The sequence below is a fragment of the Phoca vitulina genome, unplaced genomic scaffold (assembly GCF_004348235.1).
Source record: "Phoca vitulina isolate PV1807 unplaced genomic scaffold, GSC_HSeal_1.0 scaffold50, whole genome shotgun sequence".
Classification (NCBI taxonomy): Eukaryota; Metazoa; Chordata; class Mammalia; order Carnivora; family Phocidae; genus Phoca; species Phoca vitulina.
In genome coordinates, this window is record NW_022589753.1 from 337,799 (window position 1) to 357,812 (window position 20,014).

The 20,014-nt window shown below is 54.8% G+C and overlaps 1 protein-coding gene across 7 annotated transcripts; it reads right to left on the minus strand.

Annotated features, from left to right (window-relative positions):
- Positions 1-1,050: 1,050 nt before the first annotated feature.
- On the minus strand, positions 1,051-18,104 carry TPD52L2 (TPD52 like 2). Of its 7 annotated transcripts, none has more exons than XM_032387650.1 (9): positions 17,961-18,104; positions 15,131-15,276; positions 13,270-13,418; positions 12,260-12,319; positions 7,288-7,389; positions 4,145-4,171; positions 2,932-2,973; positions 1,813-1,861; positions 1,051-1,238 (listed from the first exon to the last, which is right to left on the minus strand). In XM_032387650.1, exons 1-9 carry the CDS (start codon positions 17,977-17,979, stop codon positions 1,143-1,145), a joined length of 690 nt encoding a protein of 229 aa, XP_032243541.1. In that variant the 5' UTR covers positions 17,980-18,104; the 3' UTR covers positions 1,051-1,142. The 7 variants fall into 7 exon arrangements, with proteins under 7 accessions (XP_032243541.1, XP_032243543.1, XP_032243542.1 ...); XM_032387652.1 differs by lacking the exon at positions 17,961-18,104 and adding an exon at positions 16,868-17,292; XM_032387654.1 differs by having other exon boundaries at positions 1,065-1,676.
- Between the last annotated feature and the right edge of the window lie 1,910 nt (positions 18,105-20,014).

Here is a 20,014-nt window from a genome sequence, read left to right on the forward strand (position 1 = left end):
GGAAAGCTGCCCCTCCAGACACACCCCACGCGTGGGGCCCTGACTGCAAGGCTGCTGGGGTGTGGCAGCTTCACAACGGGAATAAGATCTTTGCAGCTCCTGAGAAGAGGCGACAGCAGAGTTCCAGCCGACCCCATGCAGGGCCACCTGCTTCTCACTCGTCCCCAGTGTGCAGCAAACGGGCAGGTTGGAGCCGAGGACCAGTCATGCATCAGCCATCCGTGGAGGGTGCCGGCTTTTCTTTCTCCTGGCCCCCTGCCTCCACCCCCAGAGGCCCAGGAGCCCTCTGACCAGCAAGAGCTGCCCTGGTCCGTGAGAGGAGAAAGAGGCAAGCTTCATACACTGGGATGATGTCCATCAGTGAAATAAAACACACCAACGGTCCAGGCATTCTGCCCTTTGGGCTAGATGCAGGAGTCTACATGGTGCTCAAAACCCACTAAAGAACCCTTATTTTTATATATAAAAACATTATAAACAAATAAAGCATAAGGTGATGTAAGGCTTGTATTTCAGCTTGAGTCCAAAGAAATAATGTTTTCTAACTGAGGCTAAAGCTGCTCTGCTTAGCTTTAATTTTTGAAAAATTCACTGCATTTAAAAAATAAAGAATTTGCTTTTGTTAAAGCTAGATCGTTAGTGTAACAATTAGGCGGCTGCTGATAACCAGTTTCTTTTCTGGAGGGTTTCAGAAAATGGACAGTTTTCTCATTTAGCATTTGAAATAAAAACTGAAGATCCGGTAGGGCTTTCTGGATGAATCTTCCTTCCGCAGATTCCTCCTCTAACTTACGAAAGGAGAGGTTGAGGAAATACCATTTATTTTATGCTTATCACTCTCCGTTCCTTCCACATTCTCATGAGCTAACAAGACTGCCAAAGGGCCCACTGTCTTGTCCACTCCCCGCACCCCAGGGAGGACAGTTTACAACTTCAGTGTAAAGCATCTGCGTGCAAGACCGTGTTCTGTAAAGCTCATGCGAACACAGCGGCCACGGCTACATGTGAGTGGCACGACTATCCTCAAAGCCAGCTCCGTGCGCCCGCTCGCGGCCTGGCGGGCCGCAGCGCTGCAGAGTCGCAGTCGAGCCGATGAGGACGTGCTTGCACTTGTTCCGTGGCCGGGCAAAGCTGCGACGGGCTTAGAAAGGCGTGTGATCGGGCAGGGGCTTGGCGCCACTCCCGGTTGGGGAGGGAAGGTTCTCACTGCCATTCTCTCTGCCACCTACAACCTTAGACTACAGATGGGGAAAAAAAAACAAGAAAAAAAGATAATAAAACCTGAGACAGAGCACACAATGCTGGCAGGTCCTAGGCCTGTGCCGGGAACCCCAGCTGTCCAGCTCTCTATGGAGTCTACGCCACGTCAACACCGATCAGCAATAAAGAGAACAAATCACCGACACAGGCAACAGGCTGGCTGGCAGTATCTCCAGGAATTTATGCAGTGTAAAAAGAGCAAATCTTCCAAGGCTCCACGCTACACGGTTCCAATCCTAGGACATTCTTGCAATGACAAGTCATTGAAACGGAGAACAGATGAGTGATGGTGGGGGTAGGGCTGGAGGAAGGTGAGCACCAGGAAGGACCGTTGTGGGGATGAAACCGCTCTCCACCTTGACCGTATCAATGTCCTATCCTGGCTGTCCTACTGCAAAACGTGATCACTGGGGAAACTGTGTAAAAGGTACAAGGACCCTCCGCGTTAGTTCCTGTCACTGCACACGCATCTACGATGACTAAGTAAGTTTACGTAAAGGACACATCATGCCCCACCCCAACAAGACAAGTGAATGGTCCAGAGACCGTTACCTTTATGGTCCCAACTCGGTCTTCAAACGACTTGAAGGTCGCAGAATTCCTTTAAAGAGAGAGAGAGGAGAGGTCAGTGTAGGGAGCAAACGGTTGTGCTGCCCTCCTCAATCTGAAGGGCCTCAGGGTTAGGGTCAACCTCCAGAAAGATCCCTGACAGAGTCCTGAGACCTCCCTGTAAATATGGGACAAGCCAAGAAGGAGAGGGAGCACGCCCCCTGAAGACGGCCCCAGCAAGGTCATTCTGGAGGCCTCCAGGTCAGAACAGGGCAGCCACACCTGCCAACTGCAAGAACAGACGACCTACACGCTGCCAGTGGGTGAAACCCAAGACTCACACGGGCAAACTGCAGACCACTCGCCTGGGCGGCGGGAGGGACGTGGGACACACGTCTGTTGTACCCTAAATACACACACACTGAGGTCATAAACAGTCCCAGGTGTTCCTGACACAAATCTCTCACAGAAGTCCAGCAAAGGAAAACCAAGGACAATCCTGGGACAAGGGAGCGAGGAGACGGCAGAGGAGGAGAAAGCAGGGCAGCCCCAGCCCCACCCTGCACCCTTTCCACAACCAGCTCCTGCCTCACTGGCTCGGCTCCTCCCGGCCCTCGGGCCTCTAGAGGCAGCCGGTCAAGGACCCCCAGACGTGCTGTGGGCTGTGGCAGCTGCGGCAGATTCTCCTGTAACAAGGACAGGGGCTCTGCTGCTGCACCAGCGTGGAGAACACACCCGTGGGAAGCTGCAAAAACAGGCCACGGCTCTGGGTGTTCTGGGGAGACCAGGACTCCCTCCAGGTACAGATGATGCTTCCTTAAGCCTCCTGGGTGCCGCGCGTAAGTGTATGAATCTCTCCGCCCCTCCCTGGCCCAACCCCATGGGCGGCCCTGGAAGCTTCCAGAGGGGAGCCCATTTGGTAAAATGGTACCTCTGAGCCTCACCCCCACTAGCTCTTTGGCCTAGAAAGGATCTTTCCAACCCCTGGCCCACAGGAGGCTGCTGGGGAAGATGATCCTAGGCTCAGGGATGTGGGAAGTGGGAGGCTGACCAGCAGGAGCCACCCACTCCCACCCGGCGCCCACCCCGGTCTGAGAGCCCCGGGGCACGAGTGCACATTACCTCATGGCTGGCATACTTATCGAGTGGCGGATTGAAGAGCTGCTGCTCGGAAGCATGATAGAAGCAGAGAAGGAAGCAGAAGTTAACACAGGGACAAGCCTGGCATTTACCATGCCCATCAGCTCATCCACACAGAAACTCGACTCTGCAGGGCAGGTGGGCTCTGGCCACCACACACGGAAGGGCCCCCAGCACCAGGAGGAAAACTCGACCCCAGGCTCCTCTCCCTGGCCCCCAAAGCTGCCCCAGAAATGGGAGATTGCTGAGGGAGAGCTTTAAAATAGGGAACTAAGAAGACCTACGCCTGGGGCTTTAAAAAATACTTTTGGTACAAATAACTGTCAAGGGGCGCCTGGGTGGCTCAGTTGGTTAAGCCACTGCCTTGGGCTCAGGTCATGATCCTGGAGTCCCGGGATCGAGTCCCACATCGGGCTCCCTGCTCGGCAGGGAGTCTGCTCCTCCCTCTGACCCTCCCCCCTCTCATGCTCTCTATCTTATTCTTCCTCTCAAATAAATAAAATCTTAAAAAAACAAAACAAAACAAAACAAATAACTGTCAAATGTCCTTACTTGACTTCACGGCAAGTGAAGTCACTTTTTGGCAAAAGAGAAACCACCAGGTCAAGTAAGTAAAAATATTTCCAATCACACGTTGTGCTGGGTTTGGGCTCTAGGCCTGCAAGCTAGAAGAGTGTGTGACAGAGCAGCTGGTGCCAGGCTAGAAAAGCATGACTGAATCAGCACGGAGTGAGGACCACTCAGGAGGATGCCCGAGGGGTCCCAGTGCTGCTCGCTGCTCTCACAAGACAGACGAGACCATCTCGACTCACAGGGACAAGACTGCTTCTCAGGGGGAGGAGAAAACAGGAGAGGAGCCAGAGTTTTGGAGGAAGAGGCACAGATCACAACAGCGAGAGAGCCAGCATGACCCTCCCACACGAACAGGTCTCTTCTCAGGAATACACGCAGGTGGGAGCTGCAGGACAAGCTCCGTGAGGCTGGGCTGGAGGCTGGCGATGAGCCACATGGTCACAGCCCGAGGAGCGCCATGAGCTCTCAAGCAGGCCGCAACACTGGCAGGCCTGGCTATGTGAGCAATGGGCCGTGGCGCCCTCACCACTGCTTCCAGCGCAGCCTCCGCAGGCCAGCCAGGCCCCACCCTGCCCTGCACCAAAAGAAGAGCCTCCCACAGGTACGTCCAGCGCAGTCTTACCTAAAGGAGTGTGAGAACGGACGAGCCCTGAGAGGTGGCAGCAGGAGGAGAAGAAACGTAGCGTTAGGGAAGGGAGGCCACGCAGGGACCCCCATGACCACCCCCACTCCTCACACCACAGGGAGAGTAGGACATGCACCCCGTCTCCACTCTCCCCAAGGCCCGACTCTGTGAGAGGCACATGACCGGCCCCTCCATGACCCCACCTGGGTCACAGACGAGGCACCCGCATGTCCGTGACCCTGCCTGGAGTTAGAAGGAAGAAGCCACGAAGAGAGGAGCAGTGCAGAGGTGTGCGGTGTGCTGAGGCAGGCTCCACCACCCTCAGGGTCCGTGTGTGCCCAGGACCCAGGTCAGCCAGGCTCAGCCGACATGCCCTGCGTCACAGACCGGCCTGCACTCTCCACAGGGCCTTGGCCGGGCCAGAGCACACACATACGCAGCAACAGGCCTGGGGACACCCCCAGGGCCGAGCGCCCTGCACTCCGGCCCCGTCAGTACAGCTGACAGATTCCAACCTGGAAACACGTGTGTCCACGGGCAACACAGCCACGTCCTCCACGACACAGCCAGGCCTACCACCTCCTACCCCCAACACGGAGGTCATCTCAGAAGCAACACGGCCATGTGGGTGGGCAGCAGGCCCTGCCATCTCCAGGTGGGAGGAGGAGGAGTCTGAGGATTAGGGAAGGCAGGTGCCTTGTCACAAGTCACCAAGCTAGACAGAGACCCATCCCTGCTTGAACCCAAATCCAATGCCCTCCCCCAGCCTGCCGCCTCGTACCCCAGGGCACACAAAAAGCCTCTCAGGCCAGGGCTGCTCCTGGACAGGCCCATCGAGGACACTGACGTACGGCAGACGTCCAAATATATATAAACTTCCCTGGACCTTGTTTTCATTCTCAAGAAGTGGTAGATTCTGAACCTCAGCTCCAAACTGGGGAGGTTAACAGGTCTCAGAAACCACCTGAAACCACGTGGTGAGGCAATGGTGGACCCGCGGAGGACCCGGAGGTGTCAGACTTCACCGTGCCCCTGAAAACAGCAGAATAAAACCAAAGAGCCCCAGGGTGACGCACAGCAGCAAACGGGACAGTCCCTCTGCGCACCTGGAATGGGACCCGGCTCCTCCCGCCGGCTGGCCCACGCGTGTGAAGCATGGTGCCGATGCGACACGCGGCAGGCCCAGGCAGGCCGGGCACGTGACCGGAGGCGACACGCCACGGGTGAGCAGCGAACGCCAGCTCCTGGAGCCGGGAGCGGTAACGAAGGAACAGGCGCGGAACGGAGCCACAGTGGCCCAGGACAGCGCCACCACAGCCATTCCCAGCAGCGCCGACACTGCACGCACTCGAACGCGAGTGAGGACACGAGGAGAGTAACGCCCAAAGTGACAGAGGACGCTCCTGTGAGCGCGTAACTTAGGCACTGCAGACAGTCGCTGCTTCCCTCAGATGCTGTTCCCAGCCCAGCATTCCGAGGAAGGAACGGGCACAACGCGACACGGCTTGCTCCGTGGCGCTCCAGCCACCGGTGGCGTGATCAGTCTGTCACCGGGCTCACCACAGCACGGCTCAGGGGGCCAAAGCAGGTGTCCCAGAGTGCGGCAGCGATGGCGTCCCATCTAATTTCAAATGAGATTCGTTACAGGAACACACCCACGAAGTCCAGTATCAGCAGACTACCGTGAAGCCTACGGGAGGAACCAGTGCACACCCTCCATGCGGTCCACTCAGAGCCACGGGTGGTAGGACCCGAGTGGATCACAGCCACTGTGGACCAGAGGACCCCCCCCAGCCATGGCTGCTCAGGAGCAGGACCAGACCCCCAACTGTGGGAATGCGAACTCCTTAGCACAGAGGAAACACACAGACCGCATACTAACTGTTCAGCCTTGCTGAAAATTTGAAATTTTTCAAAATAAAAATTGGAGGGGAGCTAATTCCATCAAACAAACAAAAGGTGAGCACGGCCCTGGGCATAAGCCGAGGGGCAGAGGGTCTGTGTCGTCACCCCTGGCTATGTGGCCAGGGCACAGCCCCCACCTTGAGGCCCCACAAGGCAACTGCCAGGCCTGTGAGGTGAGGAAATGCCTAAGCAGGCAGGGAGGCAGCCCACCCGAGGGTAAGAGGTGAGGGGCTACAGAGCGGGACGGACCCCCAACGCTGCACTCAGCACACCAAGCCCACAGGCATCACCACAGTGTGATTCTCAACTGTGAGAAGACAGAAGCCTCAGCATGGGGTGGGGGCCACAGAGAGGCATTCTCTGAAATCCCAAAGTGAGGGGACTGGTCCTGAGTGCGGGTCAGGGGCCAGGGCAGGGCTGGGCAGTAACGGCCAGGATGCTGGCAATGGTAACGAAGTGCACTCCACACTGCTGTTCAGCAGTGCACGCTTCATCCTAATAATCCCGAGAGGGATGCCTTGCCAAGGGCACAACAAGGAGGCAGCCGAGCCAGGATTCACACCATGGCCGCAGGCTCCAGGGTCCAAGCCCCTTGGCTCACTGCTGTGAAGCAAAGGAGACCTGGCGGGTGCGGCCACGGAGCCCAGGGCAGGAAAGGGGTGGGTGGGTGCTGCCATGGATGGCCCAGCAAGTGTCCAAGCTGCCTCCACACTCCCTGGCCCCAGACCCTGCTCAAGACGCACCTCCGATGGCCATGAAGGTTCCATCAGCTCTGGGGGAGAACACTCAGCTGGGGCCCCTGGCACACAGTCACACACTCTCTGAGATTGGGGCCAGGCAAACATTCCAAGAAAACAATACGCCTCCCCTACCCCCTGCCCCAACCCGCCGGCCTGCCCAGAGTGACGCCCCACCCTGACATTGACCCCCAAACGGGGGCCATCTTCCCTCTGTGGAACTTCAGAGGGAAGCACCCGCCTTTCCAGACCCCAAGCATTAGAAGTTACCCAAAAGAAACAATGACCCTCTCCCTCAAGAAACACAGAAATGGCAAAGAGGCAGCCCACAGACAAGGGACCATGAACCAACTGGTCCAGGCTGGTGGGCCCACATCTATGGGTGCCAAGGGGCCCCCGAGGGGTATGCCTCTGAGCCCTGGGCCCCTGCAGAGCCTCCAGCAGCTCTAAAACCCCTAAACCCTCACCCGACTGGCCCATGCAACTAGAGCATCTCACCTCATATCCCCGAGCTTTCTGCTAATGGCGGAGCCCATGGTGGACAGGGCAGCCGACGTCTTCTGTCCCGCCTGAGAGAGAGTTTCTTGAGTCTTCTTGTAGCTGAGAAGAAATACCAGTTGAACCAACCCAACAGAAAGAGCAGCCACCACCCATAAGCCAAGGACGCCAAGTGCCCAGAGAGTACCCAAGAGAAGGAGACAGGAACCCTTAGTGAGCACGTGCCTGGCCACCAGGGAGGGGACCAAAGAGGCATGGCCAGGTCTCAACCTCCCAGCTCCGCAACAACCGTTTTCTGACCTCACTCCACCTCATCTAAAACTCAGGTGCCCACCTCCCTTGCTTCCTCCCCACAACACTGACTACCTGGGGCATGAAGTGTCTGCCTCCTGCGGTGAAGACAGACCCACAGGGCCCTGGGTCTGGGACAGAAGGCAGAAAATCCCCTCGTTCTGCTACTCTATTTGGGAAACTTCTCATGTCAAAACTCCACCACGCCCACGGGGGGGGATGCGCTTGACAGCGTGGACACGCAGCCTGTAGACTCCTGGGAGCCCCCCCAGGCCTCCTAGCCTCCCGTGCTATCTTACAACACCCTTTCTGAGCCGGGGGACCTTCATCTCAGGCCACCATTCTTAGTGCAAAGGTAGCCTTGGATCACAGCAGAGACCACCCTTTCCGTGCCCTCCTGCCGCATCCACCCGCACGCGGGTTCGTCTTCTGGGATGACCAGTGTCCATGACCTCAATGTCCGTGCAGTGGCCAGAGATGGCAAGGACACCGTTGGGCCCACCTTGAGAGCTAATACGTGGCACTGTCAGCCCTTGTCCAGCTGCCACCATAAACAACAGACACAGCCGCCTGAACCCAAGGGCTCATTTCTGGCCAACCAGGCAGCCCTGGCTCTCGAGACACCAGCCTACTCTCTGTGACCACTTTCTGACGCCTTGTTGGTGTCACCAGGTCACAGGTCACAGGGGGCAGGTCAGACAGCACCACTGGGTCCTTTGAGTCCCCCCCCATCAGCCCCCCAGTGCCATCTGCAGGAGGCCCCACTGGGAGTGCTTGCTGCCCCCCTCCCTCCCGACCACTGCAGACTGCCCATGCTAGGTGGGGTTCTGCCATGACTACCCTGCGCCACCCCATCCTGTGGGGGGGGGCCCAGCCTTGCACACTCCTGGGAGGGCCTCCCTCTACTTGGCAGGCACTCCCATGGCACAATGGGGCCTCAGGCTTCTCTAGTGCCCAGCAGGGCTTGGGACTCAAAAACATGTGCTTTCTAGCCAATGAGTGTGAAAACATGTTGACATCGCTAGAACAGTGAGTTTATCTTAGTTTCCAAGAAGGTCTATGAATCCCAGAACGTACTGATAGTGGAGAGAAAATAGTCTAAAATCTTTACTGCAAGGGGCGCCTGGGTGGCTCAGTCGGTGAAGCGAGTGCCTTCAGCTCAGGTCATGATCTCAGGGTCCTGGGATCGAGCCCCGCGTCGCGCTCCCTGCTCGGTGGGGAGCCTGCTTCTCTCTCTCTCTCTCTGCCCCTTCCCACTACTTGTTCTCTCGCTTTCAAATAAATAAATAAAATCTTTAAAACACTTTAAAATAAAATCTTTACTGTAAGATTTGCTCTGGATTTCCTGAAGGCAGTAAGTAACTAAAAAAAACTCTAATTCTGAACCCTTTTAGCACAATCTGACTCCCAGAAATCCCTTCCCCCACAATAGAAACGATCACAGAACTGAACAGGAATGAAAACAAAATCCAAGCACGCACGCAGCAGTGGCCCAGAGAGCTGCACGGCCGGGACCTAGACAGGCCACCCGGCAGAGGGGCCGACCACAGCCGGTTCTCACTACCAGAAGCCAAAGCGCACACACTCCTTCTGGGAGGGCTTCCACACCCTCAGCTGTAGCCCCCCAAGGCACCTTCCAGCCTGACGGAGCCTTGGCCAGGAGCCTCCACCTGCACCACAGTGTGTCTCGGGGTCGGCAGAGCCGTGACAATAAAGGGAAGGGGAAACACGCTGCACATCCCCCACAACACAGCCTGCTACGGAAAGGCTCTAGAACCCTCTCTGGGGCCCCTAACTTGTGATAACCCTTTGGGCCCCGTCACCCTCACCCCCAGCTGGCGAACTGCTTTCATTTCAAAGTGAGTTACAACAGGTTATCTGAAAGAAACAGACTGGGAGCCATGGCTCTTATTTATAAAACACCAAATAATGAGGGGCGCCTGCGTGGCTCAAATGGTTAAGCATCTGCCTTCGGCTTGGGTCATGATCTCAGGGTCCTGGGATCGGGCCCCACATCCAGGTCCTGGCTCAGCGGGGAGCCTGCTTCTCCCTCTGCCTCTCCCCCTGCTCGTGCTCTCTCTCTCTCTCTGTATCTGTGTCTCGAATGAATAAATAAAATCTTAAAAAAAAAAAAAAAAAAAAAACACCAAGTATGAGGTAACTGATTGCATGTGTTATTTAGTTTCAGAAACAAATTCAGTAAACGTCTTCAAGCCGTTTCTTGTGAAATAACGAGTACGTAAGACCATGTGAACCTGTTTGTTGAAGTGAAACAGAGGATTTAACGGCAAGTCCGTAGAGAATCTCCATGCCCACAGGGAAACTGCAGTTGGAGACACCACGAGCCTGTGCCACGGACTGCCGGTGACGAGCAGCAGCATCCTGAGGGTGACTCAGATTGGAGCCAGCCACTAGACAACAGACAGGAGAGACCCTTGCTATGGGCCATTGCGAAGGGCAGCACCCCTGCTGGAGACTAAATAGAGGTGATCTCCCACACTCCACCACCCTCAATATTTCTGGGGTGTGGAAATGAGGGGTCACAAGTGACTCCTTCAGAGACGGGAACCTCCAAACCAGGGCAGATGCAGTGCAGGGACCCTGACGGGGAGGCCAAGCTCAGGCAGTGACAGGGCCGGGGGCAGAGTCAGGGTCTGTATGCAGGTAACTTGGGCCCAGACGTGCTCAAGAGCGCTAGGCTGAGCCACCCTGGCCATTACCCCTTTGAGAATTACTACTACCTTTTAGGAAAACAAAAGTGTAGAATCCTGACAAATACCAGGCTCCCTCCAATCATAGTCAGTGTGGGGCATCTGCTGGAGGTACCTGCTCCAGGATCTTCCCTTGGGGGCTGCTCCCACCTCCAAGTCTGGGTGGGCATGATCACAGTGTGGACAGCCAGGGAAGTTTACAGCTCCCCGACCACAGTGAGAGTCCAGTGAGACCCACACCAGGCCCTCTTGCTGTTGAGCTGCAATACTACAAAGACTCAAACCTGCACCACCGGGCACCCCCTTGCGCCAGGAAGGAGGAGCTGGACAAGGCTGACACCATCCGTCTGTGCTTTCCGTCACGTACAACTGAAGGACTCAACATGCCAACCAGTGGCCACGGAGTTTACCTGGTGCCCCCTCTGCACGAGTTTAGCTCCGTCTAGTAATAGACCGAACCCAATGGCAACCACTTCGCAGCCAAGAGAACGCTGCTTACGCCCAGCACGGCCTCACGAAAGCCAGTGCTACAGGCACAGATGTGTGTGCTGGTTGAGAGAGCCCTCAGGGCAGCTGCACCCCGCCAGCAGCCTCCTGCAGCGACCACAAGCTGGGTCATCCTCCCCCTGGGCTGTCCCTGCAGAAATGCTCTGGGGGCTTCAATTTGGCAACTCTCCCACCAACGGAATTGGGAGTGAGGCCTCAGGGGAATGGTTGCCACCTGGAGAGGTGCTTGGGAAGGGCCATCCCACCGGCCACTTCCATGCCCAGAGCCACGTAATTATTTGAAACCATATCCTAGCAACCTTATGTCACCTGGTTTTACAAACAGCACTAAAGTCTCCTAAGGCTCTTCTTAGGTTAAGTCCACACCGTGAGCCTGCCCGGTGCCCAAACTGCAAAGATGACAGCGACTGTCTCAGCCTCCAGAACACCTGCAACACCGTGAAGGCATCGTCTGCTACAGCCCCGAAGACACAGCACAGCAGGCCGTGGCGGGGACAGGCGTCACACCAAACCACACGAACGGCGGGACCCGCCAGAGCGCCCTGGCACCCAGCTCCCCTGGTGACACCAGGCTGCGAAGACTCTGAGCACAGAGCCAGCTGACCTGGGGTCCCAGGCGCCGTGAAGACGAGCTCGGTCACAACCACTTCCTTCCAGTCAGACATGGAGGCCTGTTGGTCATGCTCTCTGGAGACACCACAGCACTTCCTCCTCAACAAGAGAGGGAAAAGATTCCCAGAAACCACTATTTTAAAACGTTACCTCATCCAGTTCAAAGGAATTATAATCAGACCGCAGCACAGATAAAAGAAGTGCTATTACCTTGTGTAAGGATCTCAAATAAAACATCAGGACTCATTCTGAACTACAGCCTTGACGGACATGAAAACCGATCCGTGTGTTTCCTACTCTGCTAATATTCTGTGTGGCTGACAGCTCTGTGCCCCTCAGACCAACGCGACTTCAAGATTCCACCAGCATGGCCTGTGTGGCAGCCCTCACTCAAGAACCACCCCTAAGTATGAGTGAGCTCTGAGAATCCCCCTCAGCTGGAGCTAGGTCTGCAGGGGAGAGAAGACCAAAAAAAAAGCCCCAAATCACCATCAGCATCAGTCCAGATGGTGCTCAGCCACTCTGCCCACTCGCAAGGTGAGGGGCGCCTTCTAGCCAGAGATGCTGCCCAAGCCCAGCCAGGCCTCTCATCTAAGGGACGCATCCATGTCAGCCAGACGGAGGTTTTCAGTTTGGTCTGGTGGCCGAGGAAATTTCCTTCAGCGACTGCACCCATTTCATGAGAGTTACACTCTCATTTGTGTTTAAGAAAAGAAAAACTGTATTAAAAATAGAATAGCCCCAAACACTAAAACTAGGTTTGTGCCAAGTGCACACAGCCTCCCTGTCCCTAAAAGGAGTGTCGAGAGGAAGAGGAGGAGGAGGGAGGTGCTGAGAGCAAAGGCACTCACAGGTCTGACTGGGTCACTTTCTCATTCCACTCTCCAAGTTTCTCAGAAGTTTTCATATAGCTAAAAACAGAAAGTCTGTGGTAAATTATTTAGAACAATTGTTTCAACTAAGGTTTTGAACTACAGGTGAAATTCCAGGGAACACGGAGGGCTGGATAGCAGGAATGGTGGGTCTCCAGCCTGCCTGAGAACAGGGTCTGCCCCTCCTCTCAACACCTGCTGGGCAGGCCTTGCTGAGGCCAGGTGAGGCGATGGCAGAACCGACCAGTCCTTTTCCTATCATGCTTAGGGAGTGCCTGGTCACTCCATGTAAGATGGCCCTCAGGGAACAGTACTGCTGTGAGGAGCAAGGAAGGCACACACAGCCCATGGCCCCCAAACACTTCTCTGCCAGTCACCCTTTGGGATTCAAAACCTAGGATTCCCTAGGACAGAGAAATGGGCTTTTGTAGGTGACTTTGATGAAATGTGATTCAATCTTCCTGCAGGGACACAGCTTCACAGACAGTGGGAAACATTTCCCAAACCCACGCCCCGCCCCCCAAACCCTGGAGGATACATTTCAGAAGAGCCATGTAGCTACACTTCCCAAGTTCAGAGAGCTGAGTCACATCTGGGTTAGAGGGCTTGGGGTTGTGACCACATGATGCTCATGAGGACTTGTGACCACTTCAGCAGACAATGAGCTATGGGGGATCACAGGAAAATCAGTCTCATTAAGGACCTAATGAGCTTTCTCTCAAATTTGGACCCTGAAATACATTCTTGTCAATTTCCGTTTCGACAACTAGCTAGTGTATCCACCTGCCTTTTAAAAATATGTATAGACTCTAAGCTCTTTGGATACATACCAGCTGCTAGGTCAAGGACTCAGAGCCTCTGGCTGGCTGCCAGCACACAGGCATACTGAGTTCCCTAGTACTTAGCCTCCCGTTGAGGCAGGAGGGGCACCGGTCTGGTGAACACCCTCCAACCGTCAGAGGCACCTGTGCCGCAGGGCAGGTACCTACGCGTTAGAGACCTGCACGTCATGCCAGCTCTTAGACAGGTTCTGCTTCAGGCCCTCCAAGGCAGAGAGGCCCAGCTTCCTCTTCAGCTCAGCACAGTGCCTCTCCTTGGCCGCCAGGACCTGGCGCAGAGTGACAATTTCCTCTTCCACCTGTAAAAGGACACAGCCGATGTGATTAGCTGCCACTATTGCGGGAAGTGACCAACATCCTCACACACACTGCAGTGAGAGGGTTCTCAGACTTTCTGCTTACAGAAACAACTTGTCTGAGGAACAGAGTCCGTCTATGTCAAGCAACTGTTCTGTTTTTATCCAACTTCTTCAGGAGGACTGTCCCATCCCCCCCCAAGCCAAGTGGCTCCCGGTGGGGCTACCAATCACTGTGCCCACCCATGGATCACCAAGCAAGGCCTGTCCGAGCTCTCCCCTGGGACTGGGCACAGGTGTCAGGAGAGACAAGCCCCTCTCCCTCCAGGCTCAGAGGCTGGAAGTGCTGCAGCCAGGCCCCACCTGCACTTGGAAGGAAGTGGAGCTGACAGACGGATGGGTGGCACAGCAACAGCCCTTATGACAACATGTATGTTCCTGAGGTCAGCTCCAGGCTGCGGGAGAGGCAGTTACCCGAGCCTTGTGCTTAAGGTAGTCTGAATCGGATAACAGAAAGAATCCTGACAATAAAGACCTGAACCTTCTCAGGCCCTAAAATTAAAAAAAGGATGCAACCTGAAAAAGAAGCATCCTCTAGAGCTTCACGACTCCAGAGGTCTGTTTTCAGCTCCTGTGTCAATAGCTGCCAAAAAAAAAAAAAAAGTCCTTCTCTTAAAAAAAGGATGGTTTGGGGTAAGGTAATAAAAAGTAGCTCAGAGCACTTATATCACTAGGTTTTCCATCAAAAAGTAGTTGAAACAGGAAATAATTTACAAACATAGGATCATCTAAGGCCGGACTGCTACCAGTTACTTCTGCAGTAACGAGCAGTGACTGGAACATTCCATCCATGGTGTGACGATCGACAGGGCTTGAGGGTGTGCAATCCAGCTGTCGTGGGGTAAGTGCACACTGAAAATTTTAAGTGACGCTGAGCTTCTCCACTCTGCAGCTCAGCTCTGAAATGACCTAGTGCAAAGCTTGCCTGCTGTGGCCCCCTAACCTGCACTCAACTCAGAAAGAGCTGTACGTACTCCCCCACGATCTGAAACCTGGTCGTGGGGCTGAGGCTCATCTGCAGAGCTAGCTCCTTTTCAGACTCAGCATGCATCAACACGGGGCTCATCTCTGGAGACAGAGCAGAGGCCTGTGACAGGCAGTGCACCAGCCTCTGCCGGACCGGATGGTACACTCAGATTACCAGCAAGTTCATGTGGCCAGATTTTGAATCCCAAGTGAGTTACCATTTGATTCTGCACCATACAATAAAAAGAAACATTCCTGGCAGCTGCTATGAATAAAAATTATACTTGGAAATTCTGACTTTTAATTACCATTTCCTCTTAAAGAACTCACTTTAAAAAAAAAAAATCACATGAAGCACTTTTTACAAAAGAAGTATTTTTAAAAGAAAAATGAAGATCCAGAAACAGAGAGTTTGTGGAGTCTGGAAACTGTCAAGTGTTAATATCAACAAAGACACTCCCAATAGATGGTGTGCTCAGAGCAGCTGTCCCCGTGTAGACATTCTCCTCATGGAATACTTAACGAGGCGCCAAGTACACACAAAGCCGCCACGAGGAGCAGTTTCTGTGGGACTCTAGGAATAACCTCCCAGGGCAATTTCCGCAGAGCACAGCTAGCACTCTGGCCCCCTCAGGCTAATGAGGGGGCCTGAACTCATGGTCCCAAGACAGACAGCCAAGACACAGCACCTTTGCAAGCTCAGCCCTAAGCTCCTCCTCCTCAGCCTCGGTCAGACCCTCAACAGCAGGAGTCTGGGCAGCCAACGCTGTGTCGACAGGGACATCTGTCATGGAGTCGGACAGCAGACCTTTGTTAGGAGAATTCAGGTTGATATCTGCCAGAGACAAATAAGATCGGAAAGCGTCAATAAGAAGTTACAGAGAAGTAGACAGGGAAGAGGTCTCCATCAAGGAAAAAAGCAAGGGTAAGAGGACAGGTTATGGGAGTTGGGGTGAACTGTGGAGAGAACCAATACCTCTTCTCTGACGGGTTCTGCAGGGATGGTTTGGCCATCAGGCCAAGGGCATCTCAGGCTACCCAAGGTGCTACTTCAGGGCATGAGAAAGGCTGGCACACGGCAGCCAGACCCTAACTCTGCTTCCCCCATGAGAGTGCATGCTCCTGAGATAGGAACCTTTGCTACAAATAAAGCAGTTAGACCTAATAGATCTTCCAGTTTTTAGAGCAGAGAAACTTGATACAGCTGTAAACACAACGAGCACCACTTTCAATCAACCTACCTGCAAAGCACATGCTAAAACTACACACAAGGAGCATGTGCGGGTCATCCAGCCCCAGCAGTGAGTCAACAAAACAAAACACCCTGCAGTCTCTGCTCGACCCTCGTTCCACAGCAACATGCAGTGAGGCGCAGAGAGAACACTGCTTCCACACCTCCGCGACACCCCGATCAGGTTCCAATCCCTATGCTATTTTCTCTTCGAATTAAAAGCATCTTCCTGTCTGCACTAAAAGTCGACAAGATCCCACACAAGGAAACATGGGTCTGCTTTCCTTCTTCCCAACTCCAAACCCATGGCTGTCCTGCAGTACTACACAATCAGCACAGGCCAGGAAAATCGGCTTTGCGTGGTGTCTGGCACATTTAAGAGTAAAGACATAGGGGGCGCCTCACTGGCTCAGTCGGAGGAGCATGCAGCTCTTGATCTCGGGGTGGTGAGTTCAAGCCCCATGTGTAGAGATTACTTAAATAAGTAAATGAACTTTTTTTTTTTTAAGATTTTGTTTGTTTTGACAGAGAGAGACACAGCGAGAGAGGGAACACAAGCAGGGGGAGTGGGAGAGGGAGAAGCAGGCTTCCCACGGAGCAGGGAGCCTGATGCGGGACTCGACCCCAGGACCCTGGGATCATGACCTGAGCCGAAGGCAGATGCTTAACCACTGAGCCACCCAGGCGCCCAGTAAATGAACTTTTTAAGAAATAAATAAAGTCACAAAGGTTGGAAAGAAGTAAAAGTGTCTTGTTGCAGATGTTTCTCTACTGTAGAAATCCTAGAATCTGCTAAATTTAGACTGCACTTAAAACCAAAGATGCTCTATTTAGCTTATTCCCTTCACATGCCCCACACAGCTGGAGGTTAGCACGTCCCTGGTGCTCAATACACGTTCACTACATGAAGCGCGTCTGCATTTTAATCAACGGAGATCAGCCTACACGACTACTTCATCGTTTGTATCTGCTATGTTGAACCCGCTCAAATTCGCTAAGTGCCTTAAAATCGCCACAATCTCTTCTATTAAAAAAAAAAAAAAATGAAGGCCCTTGGACATTCTGCCTATACAGCTAAAGGTGGACCCCACAGGAATCACCCCCAGATAGAGACTGGGCACTTAGCAAACATGCCGAGGCGAAACACATTCTGTGTGGTATGACCTCAGCACAGCCCTGTCACCAAAAGACCTACACAGTGAGGGTGGGGCTGGCGCTGGAGGCGAAACTTGGGGGTTAGAGTCCCTCCTGGGTGAGTCCCAGCTCTCCAGAACTGTATAATCGTCTGCATGCAGAAAATACGAGGAACAATCTCAAGAGGTTATTCTGAAAATAAAAAAAGACCATTTGAGAAACAGGTTTGGTGTGGTATCTGGCATACAGTAACTGCTCAGTAAGTACTTTCCACCATTCCTATAGTCAGAATCCAGTGCTTGTGATGCTTACCAAAATCAGACATGCAAGTCAAACAGTGAAAAGCCTCCTGAGCTTAACAGAGCTATGGGCTTTGGATGCTCAACTATTTTGTAAGTAGACTGCAAAAGTAGGAAAACCTACAAAACGTATCAGAACCCAGGCATCTTGGCCTCTATCAGCACATTAATTAGACAAACGGCAAGAAAAACCCTAAAATCATCCAGGGTAGTCATGTCAACACAGGAATTTGGCATCCCTTCCGTACGGCCCCAGAATGGAAGTCCGACTTGAATCCCCTTCTCAAGATTTTAATCTGGGCCCCTCCACACCCCCAGCAGCCATCGCAAACCGGTCAGGGGTGTCCTGGAAACAGGCCTGGTGTGCTGGCTGTGCCCCTAACTCATTGCACCCTTCCCCCCTTGAGACAACCCCTAAGTAGCCTGGGCTCCGAGCTGCGTTGCCACCCAAGGGGCGCTGCACCGAACGCGAAGACGGTTCCATCCCGCCTCCCCTCCCCGGGAGAGGCGCACAGCACGTCTGCCCAGGTCCAGGTCCAGGTCCAGGTGGCGTGTCCTCGAGGGTCCTACGTAGGGACGGAGGCCGGCCGACTAGGCAAGCGCCGGGCCGGGGCACGACGCGAGCTGCCCCGAGGGAGAAAACCCAAAACTCTGGGAACGAGGGAAAGGGTTGCGGGGAACCGGTCCTCGGAGCGGCCCAAGCCGAGGGCGGAAGACGCACGCCACGGCCATCGGAAGCTTCGAGGCCCGGCGCCGGGCAGCTGAAGAGGAGCCACGCGGCGGACTGAGGCGGAGGGGATCGAGCGCCCGAGACGCGCCGCCAGGGAGGGGCGCAGGCGCCGGGCCCGCGGGTACCTTGGCCGGCGGAGTCCATGTTCGGGCGGCGGCCGGGCCGCAGCGGGGGTCGCGGCCGGGGTCTGGGGCGCCGGAGGAGCCGAGCGGGCCGAACCTGGACTCGCCCGCCGCGTACACACCGGCCAGCGGAACCGCCTCAGCCACCGCGGCATTACGTAATCAGCGACGCGACGCCTCACTTCCGCTTTGGCGCGTGCTCCGCCTTCGTCCCGCCCCCACCAACGATGTCCAATGAGGGCGCTGTTCGGCCCCGTCCCTATTACCCGCTCCGGTCTGATTGGCCGAGGCTGCGGACGCAGCCGGAAAGGGAGGTCGGGTTCTAAGGGAATCCCTCCCACGTCGGCTCCACCAGCGAGACACACAGGTAGAAAGGTCCGAAGGCGCACGGGGAGGTTGGGAAGTGGGACGACCGTCCAACATGGCGCTAGGGAAGCCTAGGGTTGGCCCTTGCGGAGACGTCGAGGGCGTTTGCCGCTGCCTAGGAGTGTCATGGCTAACGCACCGCACAGACCGCTTGAGATCCGTTTGAGGCCCGACCCCCTGACTTTGGGATTAGCTTCTCCCTTCAGTTTTTTTTTTTTAAGTCCTTCCTCTTTATAGGGATTTTTATTTTTTTTAATTGTATGGGGTAACGCAGAAAAAGGCGTGTCCGTGATTCGTCCTCTTGCCCTGCAGGCGCCGCTGCCCTGACTTGGCTGGAGGCGTCTCGCCTGCAGAGCAGCCTTCGCGCTCCTGCGCCGTGTGCACCTCGGTGTTCTTTCATTGCCTTTTCACACAACCCGGGAAGCCAGGGGGAGCCCTCCCCACTTTACAGATGAGGAGACTGGGGTTAGAGTAATTTGTCCGAGACCACTCAGCTAGTTGAGGGGCTTCCAGCAAACGCTGGAACAAGTTTGCCGGACTTCTCAAAGGAGAGGTGTGTAACCACTAGACAACCCGGTTTCGCTAAAACAAGTCCCCAAACTTCCCTTCTTTGGCTCCTAATTGCCACTGGAAGCAAATCCTTAAATGGTATTCAAACCCTTCAGGACTGCACTCCCTCTTTCCGGCCAAGCCACGCTGCATGTACTGATCCCTCCGCATGGAAGCCCCTTCCTGAACCTGGATAGCTCCTCCTCGCCGCAGGTGTCTTCCTGGCACCTAAGGTCACCTTAGGTACCTACCTACTCTGGCTGGCACTGGCCTAGGTGCATCGTGGCCATGTCTTGCTCTGGTGCTGTCAATTAAATGTCTGCCCCACTTGGCTTCTTTGAGTTTTGCGGTTTCCTGCTCAGCCCACCCTGGCTCGCCCTGGTCCCCACTTCGTGCAGTTCATGGCAGATGGTAGAGACGCGACTGCATTACAGATGGTGGTGAGCAGAGGGCTTGTCTTTCATTCTGTATTACACTCTTGAGCCAGGAACAATGCCCAGCCCAGACCTGGCTCGAGGGGATGCCAAGCAAGTGAATGGTCCGTGCGGGTGTGTCTGCAGCCCTCACGGACATGCCACTGTGAGTACCTGTTACTCGGAGTCTGTTGTCCCTTCCTGTAGAAGCCAGGAAGGTGGAGGTGGGGAGGGGACCCTAAAGAGCCCAGCATCACACTCTCCTGGTCTGGTCTAGCTGCTAAGACCTGCTTGATAATCTTCCAGGGCTAGTGTCCTTTCACAGCTAGGGGTGACTTGTCCAAACCCAGAGCCATCCTGTACCCCGGCCAGGTTAAGGGCACCTCCTGGGGTCCCACAGCCCGTGTTCCCACCATCCTTTTGAGGTGATCAAAGCACCCATCACACAGCGTTGCCATAAACTGGGTCTACATTCTCTTTAGGAGCAGACTGGAACCTACAAGTGTTTGAGGGAGAAACACTTGAGGAAGGGAGGGGGAAACGCCCGTGAGGGAGAGAGAGCGAGGACAGGTTCCCTATGCTCTGTCTCACCCTCCCTCAGACACCAGGTCGGGATCCCCAGGCAGGGCCAGCTTTACTGGTTTCGGGGGTGTGGGGAGGGTAAGGCCCTGAGGCCCTGAAGGGGCGCAAACGCACCCACACGCTTGCCAGCAGCTGCAGGGACGAGAA

What these genes read in the sequence shown, in the direction of transcription:
- TPD52L2 (XM_032387650.1), bottom strand. An exon ending in CCGTTCTCACACTCCTTTAG is followed by an intron (nt 2,974 to 4,144) that starts GTAAGACTGCGC and finishes GCTTCCGAGCAG; the next exon opens with CAGCTCTTCAATCCGCCACT. An exon ending in ACCGAGTTGGGACCATAAAG is followed by an intron (nt 1,239 to 1,812) that starts GTAACGGTCTCT and finishes CCCCATCTGTAG; the next exon opens with TCTAAGGTTGTAGGTGGCAG.